Below are 22,477 nucleotides of genomic sequence, written 5' to 3' on the forward strand. Positions count from 1 at the left end.
GAGTGAAATGCGGTATCATACCACCATTCAGCCAAGGTTATCCATTGTTTTCATCTTCTAGGACGATCACCATGTTAACTAACCAACTTCTCCAGAAGCTTAAGCTGTTGGAGAAAGGTGTTATTTATCTTTTATACTTTAACACTCCCCCGCACGTGTGGCCCACTTGGCAATTACGTGGCACATGTGGTCCCACTTTGGGCCGACCATCACATGTGGATTTTGCTATCTGGGAGGTTTGAACTCGAGACCTTTGGCTTTGATACCATGTTAACTTACCAATTAACTAACCAACTTCTCCAAAAGCTTAAGCTTTTGGAGAAGTTGGTAAGTTAACACACCAGTCATGCATCTCAAATAATTCTCCAAACTGCGGTTCAAAACTTCAGTTTGGCCATCACTTTGAGGATGACAAGCTGAACTAAAACACAATTGTACTCCTTGAAGCTTGAACAAACTCTCCCAAAATTGACTTGTGAATACCTTATCCCTGTCACTCACAATAGAAGAAGGTAGCCCATGTAATTTGAAGATGTTATCAAAGAAAAGTTGAGCTACAGTGGAGGCCGTATAAGGATGAGTCAAAGCTACAAAGTGTGCATACTTAGTTAAACGATCTACAACCACCATTATGACATCCTTTCCTTCTGACATAGGTAGGCCAGTAATAAAATCCATAGATATATCTACCCATCTTCTTTGTGGAATTGGTAGAGGTTGCAGCAACCCCGGATAAGCTACTGTTTCACGCTTATTCCGTTGACAAATGTCACATTCTTTGATCCACTCACGAATATTTGTGCTCAAAGTTGGCCAATAAAAGAACTGAGCCACTTTTTTTATAGTTCCTCTAATCCCTGAGTGTCCTGCTATTCCGGAGCTACGCAATGACAGGAAAATTTTACTCTACAATCCCATATTAGACCCAACTACCAACCGTCCTTCATATCTCAACACACCCTCACTCCACTGGTAATGTGGCACAGCTTGTGGATCGACAAGGAGCTGTGAAATACCTGTAGATGAACATCAATCAAATAGCTTTCTTGGACCTCCTTAACCCAAGCTGGAGTGACTGTAGTAATAGCATGGCAAGAAACTTGAGACAACCTGGAAAGGGCATCTGCAACCTTGTTTTCAGTACCTATCTTGTACCCAATTTTGTAATCAAAACCCAAAAGTTTTGTAATCCACTTCTACTGTAACAATGTAGTAACCCTTTGTTCCAAAAAATATTTGAGACTCTGGTGATCAGTTTTGATAATGAAATGGTGTCCCATCAAATAAGCTCTCCATTTCTTATCTGCCAATAATATTGCTAACATCTCCTTCTCATAGGTTAACAATCCCAGATTTTTTCCTGTCAAAGCTTTACTTAAGAAAGCTATTGGTCTCCCCTCTTGCATTAAGACAGCACCTATTCCAGCCCCACTTGCATCACACTCTAGTACAAAGGGTTTAGAGAAATAAGGTAGTGCCAACACTGGGGTAGTGGTCATTGCTTCCTTGAGAGCAGTAAAAGATTGTTCAGCACTCTCAGATCATTTGAACTGATTCATTTGCAACATGGATGTTAAAGGTTTGATGATTTTACCGTAATCTTTAACAAATTTCCTATAGTACCCAGTGAGGCCAAGAAACCCTCTTAATTGCTTGATTGTAGCTGGTTTAGGCCAAGATATCATGGCAGCAACCTTACTTGGATCAGCTGTCACTCCTCTTTCAGACACAATATGCCCCAAATACCCCATCTCTAATTTTCCAAATTCACATTTAGACAACTTAGCAAACAAGGTGTTGTCTTTTAAAATTTGTAATGTTATTCGCAAATGTTCCACATGCTCTTCCACTGATCTGCTATACACCAATATATCATCAAAGAACACGAGGATGAATTTCCTTAAGTGTTCCTGAAAAATGGAATTCATTAAGGATTGGAAGGTTGATGGGCCATTGGTGAGCCCAAAGGGCATAACCAAAAATTCATAATGTCCCTGGTGTGTACGAAAGGAAGTTTTATGAACATCTTCCGCAACCACTCTAATTTGATGGTACCCTGCTCTTAAGTCTAGTTTTGAAAAAAATGGTAGCCCCATATAATTCATCCAGAAGCTCATCAATCAAAGGAATAGGGAACTTGTCCTTGACTGTAACTTGATTTAATGCCCTGTAATCTACACAAAAGCGCCAACTTCCATCTTTCTTTTTAACCAACAATACAGGAGATGAAAAAGGGCTTACACTCGGTCTTATTACTCCAGTTTCCAGCATTTCTCTCACCAATTTCTCTATTTCATTCTTTTGAACATATGGATAACGATAAGGCCTTACATTAACCGCATTAGTTCCTTCTTTCAATGGAATTTTGTGATCATGGGATCTAAGTGGAGGTAATTTCCTTAGGAGTATCAAAAACTTCACTGAATTCAGAAAGCAAAGTTTGTATTTCAGGAAGTACCTGGCTTGTTGAAGGACTTCTTCAATGGAATGCAGTTGAGCCGTCAATCCTCTGGTAGATTTTCTTATCATTTTTTCCCATGCGCCACCCATCATTTGCTGTAAACTAACCTCTTCCTTATCTGCCTGTAAGATGTCCTTCTTGCCCAATAAAGAGAACTCCATTTGGAGCTTCTTAAAATCCCATAAAATTGGCCCTAAATTAGATAGCCATTGAATACCCAACACTGCATCACAACCTCCCAAGGGAAGCTGTCTCATCTCATAATAGAATTTTGTCCCTTGCATCTCCCAAGTGAACTTGGAACAAACAGCATTGCTAGCCACTCTTCCTTCATCCGCCATTGCAACCCACAATTTTCCAGTAGACTGAATCTTGCAGCCCATTTTCTTTGCAAAATTCTCATCCAAGAAGTTATGCGTGCTTCTTGAATCAATCAAAATAACAATATGCTCCTTCTTGACTAAGCCTTTAATCTTCATAGTGTTGTAGTTAGTAGCACCTACAAGAGCATGGACTGATATGTGCATATCAACCTCTTCTACTTCATCTACTTCCTTTGATATCTCCATCTTCCCTCTATCTTTTCTTTGTTCTGAGTTGTCATCCGAATCACTTCCTTCATCAGGTCCTAACATCAAATAAACTTGTTTCTTCTTACATCTATGTCCAGGAATATATTTCTCATCACAATTATAGCAAAGGCCCTTGGCCCTTCTCCCCTCCATCTCAGCTTGTGAGAGTCTCTTAATTGGTATTCCAGAGCCACTAGTGATCTTGCTAGACTCTGCTGGATGCTGCCCAATATTTTTGGGCTGAATCTTGGACCTCCTGTACAAGGCCTCCACGTTCGCCTCCTGCAATTTGACCATGGCTATAACATCTATTATTGTGGATGGTTTACACATTTGTACCCCACTCTTTATTTCATCCTTTAATCCACTGATAAAACAGCTGATAAAGAATTGTTCATTCAATCCTCTAGTCCTGTTAGCCAACTCCTCGAACTTCTTTTGATAAACCCTTACTGTAGTACTTTGCTGCAACTTCGTTAATTCCCCAAGCGCATCCGTGCTGGGATCATCTCCAAGTCTTGTGCGCAAATCATTAGCAAATTCCTCCCAACTAGGATCTGGTCTCGTGGATTGATACCACTGAAACCACTGAATCGCTTCCTCTTCTAAATGAATTCTTGCTATCTGAACCTTCTTATCTTCATCAATTTCATGAAATTGGAAATAATGTTGGCATCTATAGATCCAACCTTTAGCCTCCCCCCCCTTTGAATTTTGGGAAATCGATCCGACTATACTTCGGCAAGAATGTATTCTTTGCAGCATTCTCGTTACTCTTGGGCAATTCTCCTGTCTTGTTCTTGGATCTTTCTTGTAATAGTTGTTGAATCATGCTAGCTATGTTCTGAATCTCATGCTTCATTTCACCAATCTGATTCTGGTTATTCTTGATCTGTTCCTCCAATTTCTTCAAATCTTGTGAACGAGTATTTTCCGCCATTGATGTCTGTTACAAGCTTCTCCAGGAAAAATTTGCTTTGATACTAGATGATAGGAATTTTTGAATTCCTAAGTTCTTTTGATGGAAGAACTCTAAACCCCAAACCTCTTTTTAATTGGAAAGAGAAGAAAACCCCAAATGTTTGCTGAAAAATTTATTGATTGATTTATTCTCATTCCATTTGCCCTTTTAATAGAACTGATTACAACAGAAATGCATAACAACCAAAAACAGAATTACAACAACTAACTGAAAACAAGCTAATGCTAACCTATACTTGAGTGACACTTGTCACCACTGCTGACCGTACAATACAGTTGATAATTTCCCTCCTTCTCTCATTTCCTAACATCTTGATTCAAATCCCATGGTCAGGCCCAGTTAGATCTCCGACCTTGATGAATCTTTCAATTTTGTACGGTTTGAGATTAATGTTTTAAGGGAAACGAACAGATCTGAGCCTTAGCCTTAGGTCTTGTTTGAATTTCCTGGGTTTTCAAACTGTCATAAAGATTGATATTCACACCTCAGTCATGGAGATTAGCCCCTTTCTTTAATAAAATTTCATCATCATTCAAAAAAACAGTTCTAAATCAGTCATGTTTTCAAAATTCTCTACAATTCCCTGGATTCCATCTAGTTTACATTTCTAATTGATATTTTTCCCCAAATCAGTCCATATACTGTTCCTGAAAATCTCTTCCATAGACCCATTCTACATCAATAATGTGGCAGATAGTAGAGGCTGTCAGACACTTCCCAATGTGAGGGACACTCGTGGACCTTTGAGCTAAAGCTCTAAGAGTTTATCATGTTATGAATATGATCTTCCATGAGAGTTTGGATTAATCAAAAAGTCTTCAAGTCTAAATGGTAGATGTAGGAAATTTATATGGAATTCAACTTTGCCATTGCAATTTGCATTTGAATCATAAAGTGACAGGTTCCTAACATTTTTAGTGCTATGGCATTACAATTCATTAAAAGAGTTGTGAATGTAGTCTTGCTTCTGCCCCTAAGATCACTGATTCATTTTTTTTACATTAAACTTCAACGTAATCAACTGAAAATTGCAAGATCAAAGAAACAATTCTTTTAACCAACCTAGCAATGTTTAAAATCACAAAGAGTTTCAAACGAAGTTTTACCAAGTGGCGATAGCAAGATGAGGCCGCTGATATCAATTCCCAAGTCAAATCATATGATGTAAATTTTCCTAAAATGATGCAAAAAAATAAATTTTAAGTCACGAAAAACATCATACCTCAGTGATAAGAACCTTTGCTCTTAGTGCATCTGCATTCCGTGGATCAAGTATAAAAGCAGATGTTGTGTCGCCTGTAAAGGCCACCTCTGGAGACAATATGGTGTCTGTAATCTAACAATAAGCTTTCAAGTCAAAATAAATCTAAGAGAAAGTGCATTCCATATAACTCAAAAAATAATGTTCTTATAGAATCCTTGGATAAACTGTAAAAGGGATCAGCTTCATTTTGATAGAGCAACTAATATTACACACCTCAACGCCTGATAGCTTCAAATTCTTAATTTGCATTCCTTTTAAATGAGCATATTTTTTCATCAGCTTGTGTCTTACAGAGTAAATGACATATCCCTGAACAAAATCGGGTAATTATTAGATATCACCAAGTAGTAATGCTTGCAATCTGATGGCATAAAGCATACCTGGCTAGGTATAACATGGTGGGTTTTGAATGGTCTTACAACGAGATCATTCCGCATTTGATAGGTTTCCCCTAAAACCCAAACCATGAAGTCAAGTTTTTATTGCATCAATAAATGCTGATCAACGAAAACAAACTCATGATGATAAACACATACCCACGTCCAATGCTACTAAATCAAGTTCCAGTTTATCTTGACTCATAGTCCTGTGAATGTCAAATAGTTTCTCCACATCCTCTTTAATGCATGGTGGAACGAAAACCGTTGGCGGTTTTAAGCTGTAGAGCCCACGAGTTGCTACATACATTGGAAGCCCTCCCTGCAATCATCGATATAAAGATCACTGCAATTCTGCTCTGAGTATAAGCAAACAACACTATGCAGAAAACTATAGAAGCTCAAGAAAGCATAAAAGGTATGTTCAAGCCAAATTATTGGCTTGCCTCAACTCAACTCAACTCAACAAAACCTTTGTGCCAAACTAGTTGGGGTCGGCTAAATTAATCCTTTCGAAAAATTTCATGAAGAAGGTGAAAGGAATCTACCCGGCTCTAATCCTGGCTCTAGTTGGGTTCGTCTACGTGGATCATTTTCTTCCATTTTATCCTATCCAAGGTTATGTTCATCTTACTGGCTTGCCTATGAATCAAAAATCACCTGTTTGAACAAACTAATTGGTGAATTTTTTGTCATACAATGTGGACCAACATGTATCTTTTTACCACGAATTCACAAGCTTTTCATATTAGATCAATTTTGGGGAAGTGAGCAATCAAAGATGAGGCCAGTATGTAGAACTCTAAAGTGATCAAAGTGGGTTTCCCATCATGGATTTTGATCAATTTATGTATATACAGGACAATCCTATTGAAGTATAAATGATTAAAGTAACACCAATGCTAGCAGCTTAAGCTTTTTGGAGTAATTGCTTGTATCAGATGGTGTCACAGCTATTGCCTCACGGCAAGTCCTGGGTTCAAAACTCAACAACTTCTTTATATTAAAAATATGTGTGTACGGCCAACCCAAAAAAGAGGGGCCACACGTGAGGGGGATGATTGAAGTATAAATGATTAAATAACATCAACGCTAACATCTTAAGCTTTTGGAGTAATTGGTTGTTTCACAAATCCAACCATCCAATTTAAGAGAATTTTTTTGTCACAGACAGCGGACCATTACCTGTATGTTTTTACCACAAATTCACTGAATCCTGACCCTAGATTAAACTTTGGGCAGTGAGCAACCAAAGATGAGGCCAATCTGCAGAATTCTAAATCGATGAAGGTGGGTTTCCCACCATGGACTTTGATCAGTTTTTGTACATACAGGACAATCCAATCATCCAATTTAAGAGAATTTTTCATCACAGAATGTGGACCATTACCTCCATTTTTTTACCACAAATTGACAGAGACTCGACACTATATCAAATTTTGGGCAGTGAGCAAAGAAAGATGAGGCCAATATGCAGAATTCTAATTTGATCAAGGTAGGTTCCCCACCATGGATTTTGATTAATTTATGTATATATAGTACAATCCAACCATCCAATTTAAGAAAATTTTACCATGAATTCACATCCTGCCGTGTCCGACATGACACGTGTGTCCACACTCCTTTGGACACTTTTACTTGTATTTCTGAAAGTGTTAGACTTAATGTGGGTGTGTGGACATGTTTTTGTACCGTGTCAAGTGTGACATTATATATTTTTATTGAATATTGTGTTTACCTTATTTAGACAACTTGTATCCATGTCGAAACTGGACACACGAATCCATATCCATAAATCATGATTACGCATACTTTCTATTTTAGCCGTGTCCCCGTTTCTAAAGTTTGGGGGTTTGCCGTGTCCGACACTCCGTGTCCGTGTCCACAAATCATAGAAGATAGGGCAAATATGCAGCACTCCAAATTGATAAAGGTAGGAAACCCACCATAGATTTTGATCAATTTATGTATATATGTCTATTTATCCACCGAATTATGAATTTGAATAAGAAAAAAAAGATCTTGCTTACAATGTGATCGAGATGAGCATGGGTAATGAAGAGAAAATCCTGATTAACAGCCCTAGCGGGGCACCTTCCGATATCAAAGGCGGCATTTAGACTGGGAATGATTATACAAGTCTCATGGCCGCCCACCGATATCCCTTCGATCAGATACCCCTCAATATCGATGCCTCTACGGTTCACCTCTGCTCTTGCTTTCCTGTATTCCTCTTCTTCAATGGCGTGGCCTATGGCGGAGAGGAATCCCGACTTTTGAACCGCAAATAAAGCACCGGGAGAGGATTTCCGGGAGCTACTGGTTTGGACTGAAGGAGGGAAGTGTTTGTGTGGAGATTCGGTCATGGGTTTGTTTGGGGAGAGAAAGGAAGGGAATTGGGGGGCGGATATGGTTAGAGAAATTTGCATTTTGTTAGGGTTTTGTTCTGGTTACATGGAGAGAGAGAGAGACAGAGAGAGAGAGAGACAGAGAGAGAGTTTCTTCTCCTTTTCCCTCTCCAGAGCTTTGAAACTTCCTCCTTCTAGAAATAAAATCAGAGAGAGAGAGAGCAGAGAGACTCGGCCGAGCGGGGCAGAAGGTGAGGTTTTAGAAAACTTGCGTACTGTCGAGGGGAAATGATAAATGCACCCCTTTATCTTACTTGGGCCACCCGCTTCTTCTGTAAAGGGTACGGGTGGACATGGTTTCGGTTCAACCCGAAGGACCGAACCGAATCGGCCTATTTGGTTCTGTTCGGTTCTAGGATTTGGTGGTTCGGTTCCGGTTCTGGGCCTGGAACCGTGAGAATGCGGTTCGGTTCTGGGTTTGGGATCCTGGAACCGAGAACCGAGTAGGATCATATCCCCCCCCCAATCGGAAAAAATCACCCCCTTCGTGAGAAAAAAATGCTTTAGACTTTACACTTACTGCTTGAGGATAAATTCACCCCCTTTAACGTTTTGCCCAAAAGCCGTCTCCGGCTTTAGTCGTCTTCAACCTCGCGGCTCCTCGTCTCGGCTCTCGTCATCAACTTCCAGATAACATTAGGTACTCTCTCTCTCTCTCCTAACCTCTGTATTGCAACTTGCAAATCGAACAGATATTTGGTCTTTTTTTTCTTTCCAAGGGGTTTAAATTCCTGATCAAAGATATTTTGTTTTTTTCATTTTTTAAGAAGACCCTGTTGATTTTTTAGGGTTTTTTCATCACACATATTTTGGTGTTTTATATTCAAACAGTTTTTTTTTTTTTTTTTTTTTTTTTTGCATTTTTTCATGCTTATATTTTACAAAGAACCCTTAGATTTTTTATTTTCTCATCACACCTCTTTTGGATTTTTAAGGAGGATGATAATCTGATATTTCCTTGGAGTAATTGATGATATTATGATATTTGGTCTTTTTCATGGTGGTTTTATTAAACTCTCTACTGAGCAGCCCATGCATTGCATTCTATTCATTCCTCCAATAAACGGGAAAAAATTATAAAATAAAGGTTGGGTAAACCCATAACCGAACCGATCAAGTTGGGTTCTGGTTCGGTTCGGTTCCAAAAATATATGGTTTGGTTCTGGTTTCGGTTCCAAATTCGGGAACCGATTGCATATGGTTCGTTTCTAAGTATACCCCGGAACCGCACCGAATCGAACCATGTCCACCCCTAGTAAAAGGGAGTGATAAGGGCTGCCCCATGGAAGTAAAGGGGTCGAATATATCACTTCCCAATCATAATATCTAAAGAGTGGGGCATAGTGGGCCGAGTCAGTTGTAGATGGGCCCGGTAGTGGTCCCATCGTGGATGGCCCGGGCAGTGACTAATGTAAAGTAGAGAAGCATGCATAGCCATGGTGGGCCCTATCTTTTAGTAAGCTATTAAAGATCTAATTTGGGACCCGCTAAATAATTAATCTAGACCAGACACGTGTGGGGTCCCCCGGATACTTCTTACACAAGAATTTTTACAATGAGGTCACCCTTCATTGGATTTGTAGATCATTCCTCCAATAAAAGTTGCTGCAATTTCTGATCTTCATTTGAGCATCTATTGTGGGATCGTTTTTTGTTTTTTTGTTTTTTTTTTTTTTGAGAAAGGTTATTGAGCCCAGTTTAATGCATGTGCATCCAATCATTCGAAGGCTGAGATCTTCAAATCAATGATCAACCCAATCGAGACCCTTGGATCAACAACTGGATGAGACAGATCGTCAATCAAGCCGAAGAGGATGCCAAATCATACTACCCGATCGTCTCGATCATCCGGATATCGATGGCGAGCAAATCAACGGCCCTCGTTTCATTAAGGGGCTTGAATTTTAATTTATTTTAGTTAGTTACTAGTTGAAATTTTTGGGGGAAACTATCTTGTTTTTGTTATTACGAGTATAAGTTTCCTTTTCTATATGAGACGAATTTAAGATTTTCCAAGAGAGATTTTAAGAAAGTTTGACATACTTTAGGTTGTCTGTTTTCAGAGTTTTTAGGATATTTTGATTTGTGTTTTGATAGAATTAGGAAGTTTAGTTTGATGAGAACCTGCCTTGGCAAGTTCTATAAATTCACATGACTTAAAATATTTTTAGAATGTTAAATTTTATGAATAAAATTTTTCATTTTTTTAGGAATTGAATTCCTTTATCTTCATCTTCTTATCGATCAAGGTTGCAAACCAAACTAGATTTGTGTTTCAGTCCTTCCTCATCACATATTTGCTTGGCTGCTTTCCAATAGCACCATCTATTGAAACCAGTCCCTTCCTAGTGTCTACCCTTCTAGCTTACCGATATTTGTTCCTAGTGTCTACCCTTCTAGCTTATCGATATTTGTTCAGGCAATTGCATTCTTTATTTCATCAAGCCGCAAAACCAATCAAGGGACATCCCTGCTGAGGCGTTTCTGGTTGTCTTTCTACGTAAAGTTCAACAAATATTAGGTCATGAGAACTCTTCATGTTAGCGATTACGAGTAAGATTCTAAACTTTCACTTGTAAGTCCAGCACCCTTTTCCTGTTGATCACAAACCCCACCTTAAGCCGCTCCATCTTCACCATTCAGTCCAACCGTGAGGCTCATCCAAACCAGTCCCCAACTTTCATAGTGCACCGTTGAAATACAACATAAACTCTACTAGAGACTAACAAGTTTCACCTTTAAAACTTGTCACGCCCCGACCACATTGTGTAGATATTGTTTGGTTCTAGGTCATCTGCCTTCACCGGTTTTGTTTTCCAGCAGCACTAACTGTGCCCGACCCACTCCGCGGGGCCCGCCTCTTGGAGATGCTGAAAACGCGTCTACATAGGGAGAGGGGAAATCCACATATATAGCTTAGTAACTTTTCCTCCCTTTCCGATGTGGGATCTCACAATCCACCCCCCTTAGGGCCTAGCGTCCTCGTTGGCACACCATACTGGACGGGAGGTTCCGCTTTGATACCACTTTATGTCACGCCCCGACCCCACTCTATAGATATTGTCCGGTTCTGGGTCATCTATCCTCCCCGGTTTTGTTTCTAGCAGCACTAACCGTGCCCGACCCACTCCGTGGGCCCGCCCCTTGGAGATGCTGAAAACACGTCTACATAGGGAGAGGAAAAATCCACATATATAGCCCAGTAACTTTTCCTCCCTTTCCGATGTGGGATCTCACAATCCACCCCCCCCTTTAGGGCCCAACATCCTCGCTAGCACACCATACTGGATGGGGGGTCCCGCTCTGATACCATTATGTCACCCCCCGACCACACTGTGTAGATATTGTCCGGTTCTAGGTCATCTGCCCTCCCCGGTTTTGTTTTCCAACAGCACTAACCGTGCCTGACCCACTCCGCAGGGCCCGCCCCTTGGAGATGCTGAAAACGCGTCTACATAGGGAGAGTGGAAATCCACATATATAGCCCAGTAACTTTTCCTCCCTTTCCGATGTGGGATCTCACAATCCACCCCCCTTAGGGCCCAGCGTCCTCGCTGGCACACCGTACTGGATGGGAGGTCCCGCTTTGATACCAGTTTAACTGTCACACCCCAAACCCGAAATTCGAGGTAAGGCACACGTGACAGCCACCGCACGCCCATAGGGTCGCCCCTACAAGCATGCAAGGCTCCTTTACACCAAATTTCTCAACATTCAGAGTGACTAAAAAAATGCGGAAAATTTAGTCTCAATTAAAGCTCAAATGAAATACATATATAGGTCCATAAGCTTAAATCCAACAATAATTATTCAACAACAATCATGCACCTTAATAAAATAACAAAAGTTTATAAACTGGAATAATGAAATAAAGAAGGAAATCTCCTAGGCTCCAATCCAAGTGCCTAAACTCAGCAAGTCTACTGCCACTCCTCGGTATCTGAAAATTGTTAAACCACATAATGAGCTAACAGCCTAGCCGGTTTTCCAAATCCAAGCCAGCTAATAGGAAAATGAAAACATGTTGGTGCGGAAAAGAAGTAACATGCCATAAAACTTTAGTCTATGTAGAAATTGATAAGAAGCAGGAAAATCATTTCTACATTAGCTACATAAGAAAAAATACATGTTTTTACAAAAGCGGTTCCAACCACTCGGTTATGCAGTTTTTCGCTTTGAAATCAATGACAAGGAATATATATTTCCAAACACTTGATTTTGCATTTTTCCACTTAGAAATCAAATACTTAACAGTCTTCTTTGTGGCCAATTTCCAACCTTATTGGCAAGTAGCGTACCCAAGGCGAACACTCGTTCGCAGGACTCACAGGTCCTAAAGCGCGCAATGTAATAATATCAATAGCCAGAGGACTCCCTACTAGCTGCCCGAGATCAACCTTACAGGCAGATAAAACTCGACCGGTCTACGTGATCATGTCCTGTGTACTCACCCACTGACATGTTGGATACTAGATCCCCACCAGAGATCAACCTTACTGGCGGAACCCATTCCATACCAAGACTATATACAAATATAGAGAGAAGCAATTTAATGTTTGCAATACCGTTCCATAAATTTTATAGACGTTTCAAACCATAGAGGGCTCTCCCGTTCAAATTCATTGAAACCATGTCATAAATAGAATGCTCTTTAATAGTGTTTGAATTTGAGTTTCCAAAACACTTAGTGACAAAGCTCTTCTTTCTTCTTTTTTTTTGTATAAATAAGAAAGCATGTTAAGACTAAAGCATTTCATGGAAAATGACAATTCAACCATTTAGTGTGACATGCTAAAAGTGACCAGTGAGAAACCTTTACAAAATAAGTTCCATATAATGAACTGTAATAAAAGCTTGCAATAAATCTAAATATATGAAAATTTACATAGTACACTGACATAGGGTAGGATCACCTACCTTTAAGCGCTACTCCAAGAATTTCCTTTGCAAGGTCAAGACCCACGAAGAAGATCTTCCTAGAGCGTAGAGAGATGTGTTGTAAAGTAAATCGCTGAAATGAAAGAATGACTTAGAGTTACATATGACTGCTTGTGGTGAGAAATACACACTAGAACACTAGCTATAAGAACCGTTTGTAATAGTTTTACTTGCCGAATTTGTGGCCATGAAAGCAAGGCACATGACCGCTAATGGGCTTCAGAAATAAAGGGCAGGAGGTGATGGAGACAACTCCCAAGAAGTAGTTTACTAATGCTAATGGCAGCCTCAATGGATATCAACCAAACGACTAGCAGTAGGCTTGGAGATGAAAAGAAATAAAATAAGGGTTGCTGTCAACTGAGAATGTGGCGTTGGCTGATCAAGAAATGAGCATCCAATCAGCTAGTATTGAAGGACATCAAGGGTAATGAGATTGGTTGATAAAACTAAGAAAATATAGTGGGGTTGCGTGGTTGCCATCAAGGTGAAAAAACACAATAAACAAGCTAGGATTTGCACTTTTGTGGCAGCGTACTAATCTGGATTGCAGCGTGAGAAAAGATAATGGATGTCGCTGATACTTTGCCTGATTGAAGCTCGAAGAGACGATGCAATTGTGAAAGGGAAGACTCTAATTGCTGACGACTATTCAACAATATTCTTGCTGAAATTTGACTAAAAGTGGCTGTTTTGCAAGTGGTATGAGTTCTGAAATTCTGCATTGTTGTAAGATGGTTGTAAGATGGTTGGTCATTAAAGACAATGGAAAATAAGGTGGTGGAAAGGAATTTATTTCCCGGGCAGCAATAGCAGTTTGCAGAGGTTTCTAGGGCTGATTACAGACTTATAAAGTGCAGTAGGAACTGATCTAGTAGGTGTATTGCAAGTGTCCCAAAGGCCCCCAATCACAATCTATGTTTCTTCTTCTTAGGATCTCATGAAGCAACCAAGATCTCATGCAACAAGAGGAAGAGAGTGGAGAAAAAAGTTGAAAATCAAAGACATTCCAACATCAATAGTAGCCACAATTGACTCTCATTCCTTTATTTATGAGGGAGAAATACCATGCATTTAAGAGGAATACAAGCTGCCATTTCGTGCAAGGTGCTGTTCAATAAGGTGAGTGTACTAACGTACCATCCTTGCACTAAATAAAAGAAGAAATATCATAGTAGCTTACTATTCTAGATGGAAGTAAAAAGGGAAACTGCTAAAGCTATAAAATACTCTTGCATTCTAATTGAGATAAGAAAAGGGACCTACTAAAAACCCAAATAGCTATTACCATCTAAAGATCACTTTATCAATTATGTCCGATCCTAGCAGTTAGTAGTCAACGATTCCTATCCAAAAATGGAATCAATGCTAGCTCTCCAACTAAAGTAGAATCTTCTCCTTTCTATTTGCCCAAAAGCCCATTCGGTTCCTATTGGAATCAGTCCAATTTGGGTGGTCCAGATGCCTTATTTGCTATGCAAGTAATATCCAAAATAAGGAATTATTGACCGTCCCAATTTTCCATGGGAATGCATTTCCTATATAGATGCCACCCTACTCCCTATTAGATGAAAATCCAGAGGAGGAAACCTACCAAGGCTAAATCCTAAATATGATAGAACTTCCAGATATATCCTACTCACTACTTTGATTCCATTCAAAGCCAAATCAAACAAAGGGAAGGTGTTATATTCGGTCAATCCAACTGTGCCTAATAAAGTAAGCACCCTTGTTTAGAAAGGTGATCAAAAGGGCATTACTCAGTTATGATAATAGCACCCTGTAAAATGTTAGGAGTCTAATGTTAAAACATCATGACTCAATTTGAAAAAGACACCCATTTCCATGCAATTATTTTTACTCAATTTTGGTAACGACACTCATTTCTAAGCAATTAATCCGGAGCTTATTTTTGGTAATGACACCCATTAGAGAAATAGAATAAAATAAAAAAAGGCTATAAGTTCCATTTGATATTAACACCCATTTCAAGTAGTTAAAACATGTTCAAGCATTGGGGCTGGGTGTTACAAAACCAACACGGATCACCACTTTACTTTCCACCAATTTTCAACCCACCTCTCTGTTTCAATCGGCCACCTCTTCAACCCTCAAAACACATCCTAACAGCCATAACCTACACCATCAACCTATTGGATAAAAGAGATAGTGGATGTAGAACAAAACTGCAAATGAAGATAGAAGATGGTTCAAGGCACGTAAACGCTTTCCTTAAGACAATATCGCCCCCACCAGTAGTGTGCAAAGGGGGCCACAAACTCGCCTCTAAGATACAATGAAGGCTCTCAACCAATTGTTTGATGACGTTCTGCACTAAACGACACCAAACCTGAATCACCCTTAGATTTTTTGAGTATGTGAGACGCAAGTGTCTGTTTTTGCAGAACATCAATACACTTGAAGAGAATTTGAAAAACGAAAGAAGAAAACAATGTTGTGGGGAATTTAGAGTGTAAGGGATTGTAAATGTTACTGGAATCACCAAATTTGGGTTAGCCAAAAAGAATTTTCGAATTCTCTTTGTAATAGGTGTTTTCAGCTGTATTTATTGAGTCTCTGGTGACTCTTCTGTTTGAAATACACCCTACAGGGTTCCCTTCCGCGATTCTACGGTTTAGATCAATCCTGAAGTGGCTATTGGTTTGACTAAAACCTCACGCCTCTCCAATAGTCGCTAGACTGCGACCGATCATCAACCCACAACCCATATTGATCCAGAGTGGCTTTGGAACATTGGGCTTGAATGGACACAACCCAACGATCCAGATCATACCAGATCGGATACTACCCGTTTGGCACGATCCAATGCACCACATTTAACCCGATCTAGTACTAGTCGTTGGACCCATCCGAGCGTGATCATATGGTCCGGATCACACCCGCTCGGGATCACCATCAGATCGAACTAACCTTGATCCAACGGCTCAGATCAAATTTGAAAAAATAAAAGGCTCCAATTGCTCATCATATGGTTTGAATCGCACCGGCTCAGGATCACCATCGGATCAAACGAACCTTGATCCAACGGCTCAGATCAAATCTAGAATAATTAAAGGCTCCAATTGCTCCTTGCGACGATGCGTCGCGGTCCTAAAAAAGCAACACTACGGCCCACCGCCCACGCCACAAATGCAAATGGTGCGTTGCACCATCTTGCGGGCCCACTCAATGGCTACAACCCATACACATCTCTCTCCCTTTTCACATTCGATGTTGGACTATTTTTCCCACCACACTTCTATACTCTCTACAAAAAGCAACTTTTTCAATAGAAAAGTTTTTCTTTTACAAAACACTTTAAGAAAACATTTTTGAAATGACTATTTTTGACCCAAAAATCATGATGTTGAAAATCAAAATCAAACACAACCAACTACCCAAAACCACCCAACCCCAGCCTTGTTATAGCTGCAAACTTCCATTATATTTCCTCAAATTTGGTTTGTGTCAACTTAATCTTATCAACAAATGTGGCTTGTGGCTATTTGGGGCATATTCAACAACCATTGTTAAAATGGTTTCTCCCGAATTTTTAGGTGTGGAGAATGACAAAAGCAACTAACGCTGAAATGTTCACTCAACAAACACGGCCCGACAATCCTGGTTCTTTCGTTTCTACTTTTTACATGAGTAAACAAAGGGATTCCATGGGTCGACTCATAGTCACTTCCGTAGATTCTCATCAATCCATTTCCGCCTGATTTTCACGGGAGAATGAAAAGCCTCACTAAACATACCTGTGGTACCTAGCCCGTGAGGGAGTGTGGGGCGCGAGCCGCCACGCGCTCTCTCTTGGTCTCTCGTATCCACGCGATTGGCGTGTGTTTTTAATTGTTGATTGTAATTCGTCTTTTATGTGAACTTGGGATCACTAAGGCAATCCGAATTCCACACGAAAGAGACTGACAGAGTCGCCACCTAGATGTGGGATCTAGGACCCGAAATTAACCAGAAATCTAGACTCGCTACCTGGTTACGAGAATGGAAGGTATGGGGAGTTATCCGCCACATGCACCATTCTTGCCCGATAATCGGTCTTCGATTCCAAAAGCTAACTCTTTTAAATTTATTTTAAATGGCTCATTCAACTCTATGTTAATGTGCGAACTAAGTGACATGCATCCTATGATCTAATTTCAATGAGAATCCTAAATGTGTATCTTGATTTATTAATTTGTCTGGATTCAATCTAAGTGAAAGTTCTCCTAGAATTCTAATTTCATGGAAAGTCCTAAGTGATTTGATTAAGTATTTACAAGAAAATTAATATACAAAACACCACAATTTGTTGTGGTGCCGACTCGCGGGTGGAATGCCATCAGACATCCAAGCTGCCTACGTACCCAAGCCTCACTGGGATCAGAGTCGACGTAGTTCGGTGCACCTAAGCTAAGTTACATATGCCTAACTCAACTAAGACACCGACCTAGACGGGATTGACTGTTTCAACAGTTTTAGGAGAAGTTATTTAATTCAAGTTGAGGATTTTATTATCTTAGGATTTCATCTAAGATGCTATATGATTCTCATCTAAATGCAAATGGTCCCTTAGACTAATGCAGGTTTGCCTTACATCCTAGTTTACTAGGCTTGTCCTAGGGAAAGATTGGGTGACTAGTGTAACTAGACCTATGGCACGGTTGCTATACATAGCAAGCGTCCGTGATGAGACTGGACTCCTAACTCTAGGACTCTCTAAAACTTAGGACACGACACGACACCGGTGTTCCTAAATTGGGCTCTAAGGGTCCTTACGACGGAAACCGTGATCCAACGGTTCCGAAAGACACAAGACAAATCGATTTAAATTCTCGAGGTTAGTGAAAAAAAAAAAAAATGGAAGAGATGATGAAATAGTGTGAGGGAATGAGAAAGATAGAGAAAGGTGCGACTGAACTTGGGAGTGCCAAATCGCCTACGTACCCCACGATGGGGATCAAGCCACACGTAGTTCCGCTGGGGAGGTTGCTTGGATTTTGGAAAACAGGATTGGTATTTGGATCAGGAATCGGGTTTGTATTTGAGCATTGGACTTGAGATTCAGAAACATTGATTTAGCAATGGGATTTTGGAATTGGGAATTTGCATCAAAGAATTGAGCATATAGGAATCATCAAGGGTTTGAATTTTGGGAATTCAAAATGGGCGGGCTTATGAGATTCGGTCAAATGGATTCAGACATGCGACTCAGATTGTGTTGGGATATGACTTGGTTAGGCAAAAGGGAGGAAGTTCTATTAGGTGTAAAAGGGCATTAGTAGAATAGGGGAATGACTCGGTTGTGACATGGAAGGCCGCAACTTGGTCGAATGCGACTCGGTTGCATTGGGATGGGTTGATTAAGGAATTGGATTGAGTCAACTAAGGGGAGAGTCCAATCGGTTAAAGAGGTTGAGCATACTCGACTAGAGAGTTGGGTCAACTCGACTAGGGAGGTTGGCTAGAGTTGACTCAGTTGAGCTGGGTTGGGATCCCACTTGGATGGATTGTATTGGGGCGATTTGACTTAAGCTGCAGGTGGCCTGGCTGGGTTAGATTTAATGTAACCAGATTTATGGATAAATGGTGTGCCTCAGTGAGTGGACAAAGGTATGGCTTGGGTTGATGTGACTCGGTTGAGTTGTGCTAGGGTCAGGTTAGGTGGGGTTAATGGTTGAGTTGGATTGGATTGGGTTAATGGTCAAGGTCAAGTGCGGGTTGACTTGGCTTAGACTGGATTGGAACTGGTTGAGCGTGGATTGGGGTGCGGCTTGAGGTTTGGGTGGTTGGAGTATCTTAGGAACCAATAGGGCAAAGCGGCTCTTAAGGGGAATGAATTAATTGGGCCGAATGGGCCCGATGGCCGGGTTAACTGGGTTGGCCGGGTCTATTGTAGGGGTGTATGAGGGTACTGTTGGGTGGATGAATGAAAGGCATGTGGTGTATGATGTGTGGCTATGGTTATAGGGTTTAAGGCTTATGGGTATGGGTTTAGGTGTGGTTAATGGTTAGGTTGGATTGGGTTAATGGTTAGGGTCAAGTGAGTCGGGTCTAAGTTAGGAGCAAACCCGAGACTAGCCATGGTCTAACTAGGAGGAAGCAGGGTACAAACCAGGGTGCGGACCAGGGTGCACCAGGGTGCGAACCAGCAGGGAACCAGGGTGCGAACCAGCAGGGGAACCAGGGTGCAACCAGCAGGGAACCTGGGTGCAACCAGCAGCGAACCTGGGTGCAACCAGGGTCTAACCAGAGTGCGAACCAGCAGGGAACCAGGGTGCGAACCAGCAGGGGAACCAGGGTGCAACCAGCAGGGTACAAACCAGGGTGCGGACCAGGGTGCACCAGGGTGCACCAGGGTGCGAACCAGCAGGGAACCAGGGTGCAACCCGCAGGGGAACCATGGTGCAACCAGCAGGGAACCTGGGTGCAACCAGCAGCGAACCTGGGTGCAACCAGGGTCTAACCAGAGTGCGAACCAGCAGGGAACCAGGGTGTGAACCAGTATCGAACCTGGGTGCAAACAGCAACGAACCTGGGTGCAACCAGGGTCTAACCAGAGTGCGAACCAGCAGGGAACCAGGGTGCGAACCAGTATCGAACCTGGGTGCAACCAGCAACGAACCTGGGTGCAACCAGGGTCTAACCAGAGGCTAACCAGGGGGAACCAGGGTGTGAACCATTAGGGAAAAATAAAAATGAAGATAAGATGGGTTAAGAGAAGAGGGAAACATGTATAACTTCAAAGTCTACCATCAAGAAGAATGAGTAAAGATTGATCCTAGATGCTTCCTAACATGGTTTTTCTTTTAAAGTAAAAGATATGCATGAAAACAGACCCTACATAGAATTGAAATAAATGCCTACCTCTTTGAAAACCCACTTTGTGTTTGATTTTTCTTTGATCTTAATTCCTTGAAGATGATTCCTTGCTTGATAATGACTGCTTTTGATATATATCACCCAACGTATCACCCGATCCGGCAAGGATGGCCGAACCCTTGAAGAGATGAGGGAGAGGGATGAATTTTCTAAGAGAGGGATTCTTTTTCTTCTTTTTCTTGGATGGTGGGATGAGAGGGTATTTATAGGAGAATGGGATAGGAGGTTAGGTGAGGTTAGGTGAGGTTAGGTAAGGTTAGGTGAGGTTAGGTAAGGTTAGGTGAGGTTAGGTGAGGTTAGGTGAGGTTTGGGTGGTTAGGATGAGAGGAGAGGTTAGGTGAGGTTAGGTGAGGTTTGGATGGTTAGGATGAGAGGAGAGGTTAGGTGGTTTTGGATGGTGAGACCCAGGTCAAGATCTGTCATTGATCTAACGATTTACGGAAATCGGGTCTCGGAATGGAATCAGGGTCCGGGCTATGAAGTGACCCTAGCTTATTTTGTCCCGATTGATGATCCGTAAAGTCAGATCAAGATATTAATGACCTAAAACATATAAATCAATGATAGAGGGGGTTCTCACATGGATTTAACACACTAAATTCACTAATCAGGGTATTTTTCAATTTTTCGGATCTAATCATCTCACCAGGTACATCTCTTTATCATTTTGTTTTTTTCAAAAAATTTGAGGATGGATCAATATATTAGGTTATTGTTGGTTAAAGTAAAGCAAAATGTGGGTGTCTACAGATGCCCCTCTTTGGTAGAGACGACGTAGTCATCGAATACCAAAGTCAAAATGACAGAACCATTTTGCGTAGCTTTAATCGACAAAGGACCCCCTAAACACAATGCAACCTAATATAATGCAAGACCTTAGATGAAATCCTAGAATTGGAATGCAATAAAACAAACCCGCTGCGGTGCCGCTGGCAACGAGAGAAATGGGATACCATTTTCAAATGGATTTTCGGAGGGAAAGGAATATCGCTTTTGAACAGCTTCAGAGGAAATGAGAACGTCATTTTCAAATGGTCTCAGAGAATAATGGATGACTTTTGAAAGATTCTTAATGAAAATGCAGCATCATTTTTGAATGGGCTTGGGCAAGATGAAATACCGTATTTATACGGATTCCAAGGAAATGAGACATCATAGTTGTATGATGTTCAAAGGGTATAAGAGACCATAGTTGTATGGATTCGAAGAGAATGAAATACCGTATTTGTACGGATTCCAAGGAAATGAGACATCATAGTTGTATGATGTTCAAAGGGGATAAGAGACCATAGTTGTATGAACTCGAAGAGAATGAAATACCGTATTTGTACGGATTCCAAGGAAATGAGACATCATAGTTGTATGATGTTCAAAGGGGATAAGAGACCATAGTCGTATGGACTCGGAGAGTGAAATACCGTATTTGTACGGACTCCAAGGAAGCGAGATATCATATTTGTGTGATGTTCAGAGAGAAAATATCTTTTTCCAAATGGATTCAGAGAGATATGATGATTTGAGCTTTGAGAGAAATCGAAATTTCCAATTAACAACTTTAGAAGCAAAGGATTTAATAACACTATGCAGCAAAAGAACTTCAGGGCTTAAATATGGGATGCCACTTCATTAGCAATCTGCCTCAGTTTGAGGCATTCCAACCTTCTTCTATTCGTTGACCAGAGATTATTCTTTCAAAGATCTTCGTCATTCGTGACAGCGTCACCTTTTTCCAAGTTCCTCAGAACCTGTTAATGAACCTGCCTTCAGAGTGATTGCACCCTACAACAATTCTAAAAATAAATTTTTTTTTTTAAATAGAACTACAGACACTTGTAATAAAAACACAAAATAAGAAAGATTACTCCAGTAATCTCGTGATGCTTCTGACTTATCAGTATTTTCTTTTGGGTTAGACTAGCCTCTTTTAAAGAACGTTTCTCCATTGATAAACATCTTCACTTATTTTTAATACAGTGATACCTCATATATCTTTCTATCAACTTTCAGATTGCTTCAAAATTAATGCCCCTAGTTTCGAGAATCATTGTGTATTAGCTTCGCCTGACCTACCGCGAGTTCAGAGACCGATGTAATTCTTTTGGCGTGAATCCAATCTTACCACGACCAAGTCTTCCTTTTTTGGATTTTCAACTTGGTGGACCGCTCGGCCTTAACTTTTGCCTGAATCGCCTTTTCAGGTTTTCGACTCAGCGGGCCACCCCCTTACCTTTTGCCTAAGCCGCCCTTTCAGGTTTTCAACTTAGCAGGGGAATGATCCTAAATTTTGCCTAGATCGCCTTTTCAGGTTTTTCAATCTAGCGGATCTTCAAGCTCCATTTCTTTTCTTTTTTATTATTTTTTTTTATCTTCTTTTCTTTTTACTTGAACACCAAAAGGACTTTATAGGTGAGGTAGGGCTTTTCAAAGAATGGCTTAAGGTTTTGCAAGGGTCTCGACCGAACCTATGAACAGGTTGCCTACGTATCCCAGTGTAGGAATCAGATCATGCGTAGTTCAGGGCGAATGCCCCTAGTATATTGGGATTTGAAGGAAAATTTTATTTAGGCTCAAAAGGGTTTGCAAAAGGTTATAAATT

At 40.7% G+C, this 22,477-nt stretch overlaps 1 protein-coding gene and 1 long non-coding RNA gene across 3 annotated transcripts in view; both read right to left on the reverse strand.

Annotated features, from left to right (window-relative positions):
• The window catches only part of CPZ (Metallo-hydrolase/oxidoreductase superfamily protein), a 36,419-nt gene extending 28,137 nt beyond the window's left edge, over positions 1-8,282 (reverse strand). The window contains exons 1-5 of one of the 2 annotated variants that reach the window (XM_077365227.1): positions 7,687-8,282; positions 5,816-5,978; positions 5,660-5,730; positions 5,493-5,588; positions 5,238-5,351 (exon numbers count right to left, since the gene is read on the reverse strand). In XM_077365227.1, coding sequence (XP_077221342.1) covers positions 5,238-5,351; positions 5,493-5,588; positions 5,660-5,730; positions 5,816-5,978; positions 7,687-8,085 — 843 coding nt within the window. In that variant the 5' untranslated portion in view covers positions 8,086-8,282. The remainder of the gene's footprint in view (positions 1-5,237; positions 5,352-5,492; positions 5,589-5,659; positions 5,731-5,815; positions 5,979-7,686) is intronic. The other variant, XM_077365223.1, reaches the window with a different exon arrangement.
• Positions 8,283-11,843: 3,561 nt separating this feature from the next.
• On the reverse strand, positions 11,844-20,841 carry LOC143855064 (uncharacterized). The gene is made up of 3 exons (XR_013237679.1): positions 19,867-20,841; positions 12,982-13,075; positions 11,844-12,004 (listed from the first exon to the last, which is right to left on the reverse strand). It is a non-coding gene; the product is annotated as an uncharacterized LOC143855064 (long non-coding RNA).
• Positions 20,842-22,477: the final 1,636 nt, after the last annotated feature.

This window comes from Tasmannia lanceolata, unplaced genomic scaffold (assembly GCF_043159265.1).
Source record: "Tasmannia lanceolata isolate RefF3 unplaced genomic scaffold, GAP_Taslan_0.1 ptg000003l, whole genome shotgun sequence".
NCBI lineage: Eukaryota > Viridiplantae > Streptophyta > Magnoliopsida > Canellales > Winteraceae > Tasmannia > Tasmannia lanceolata.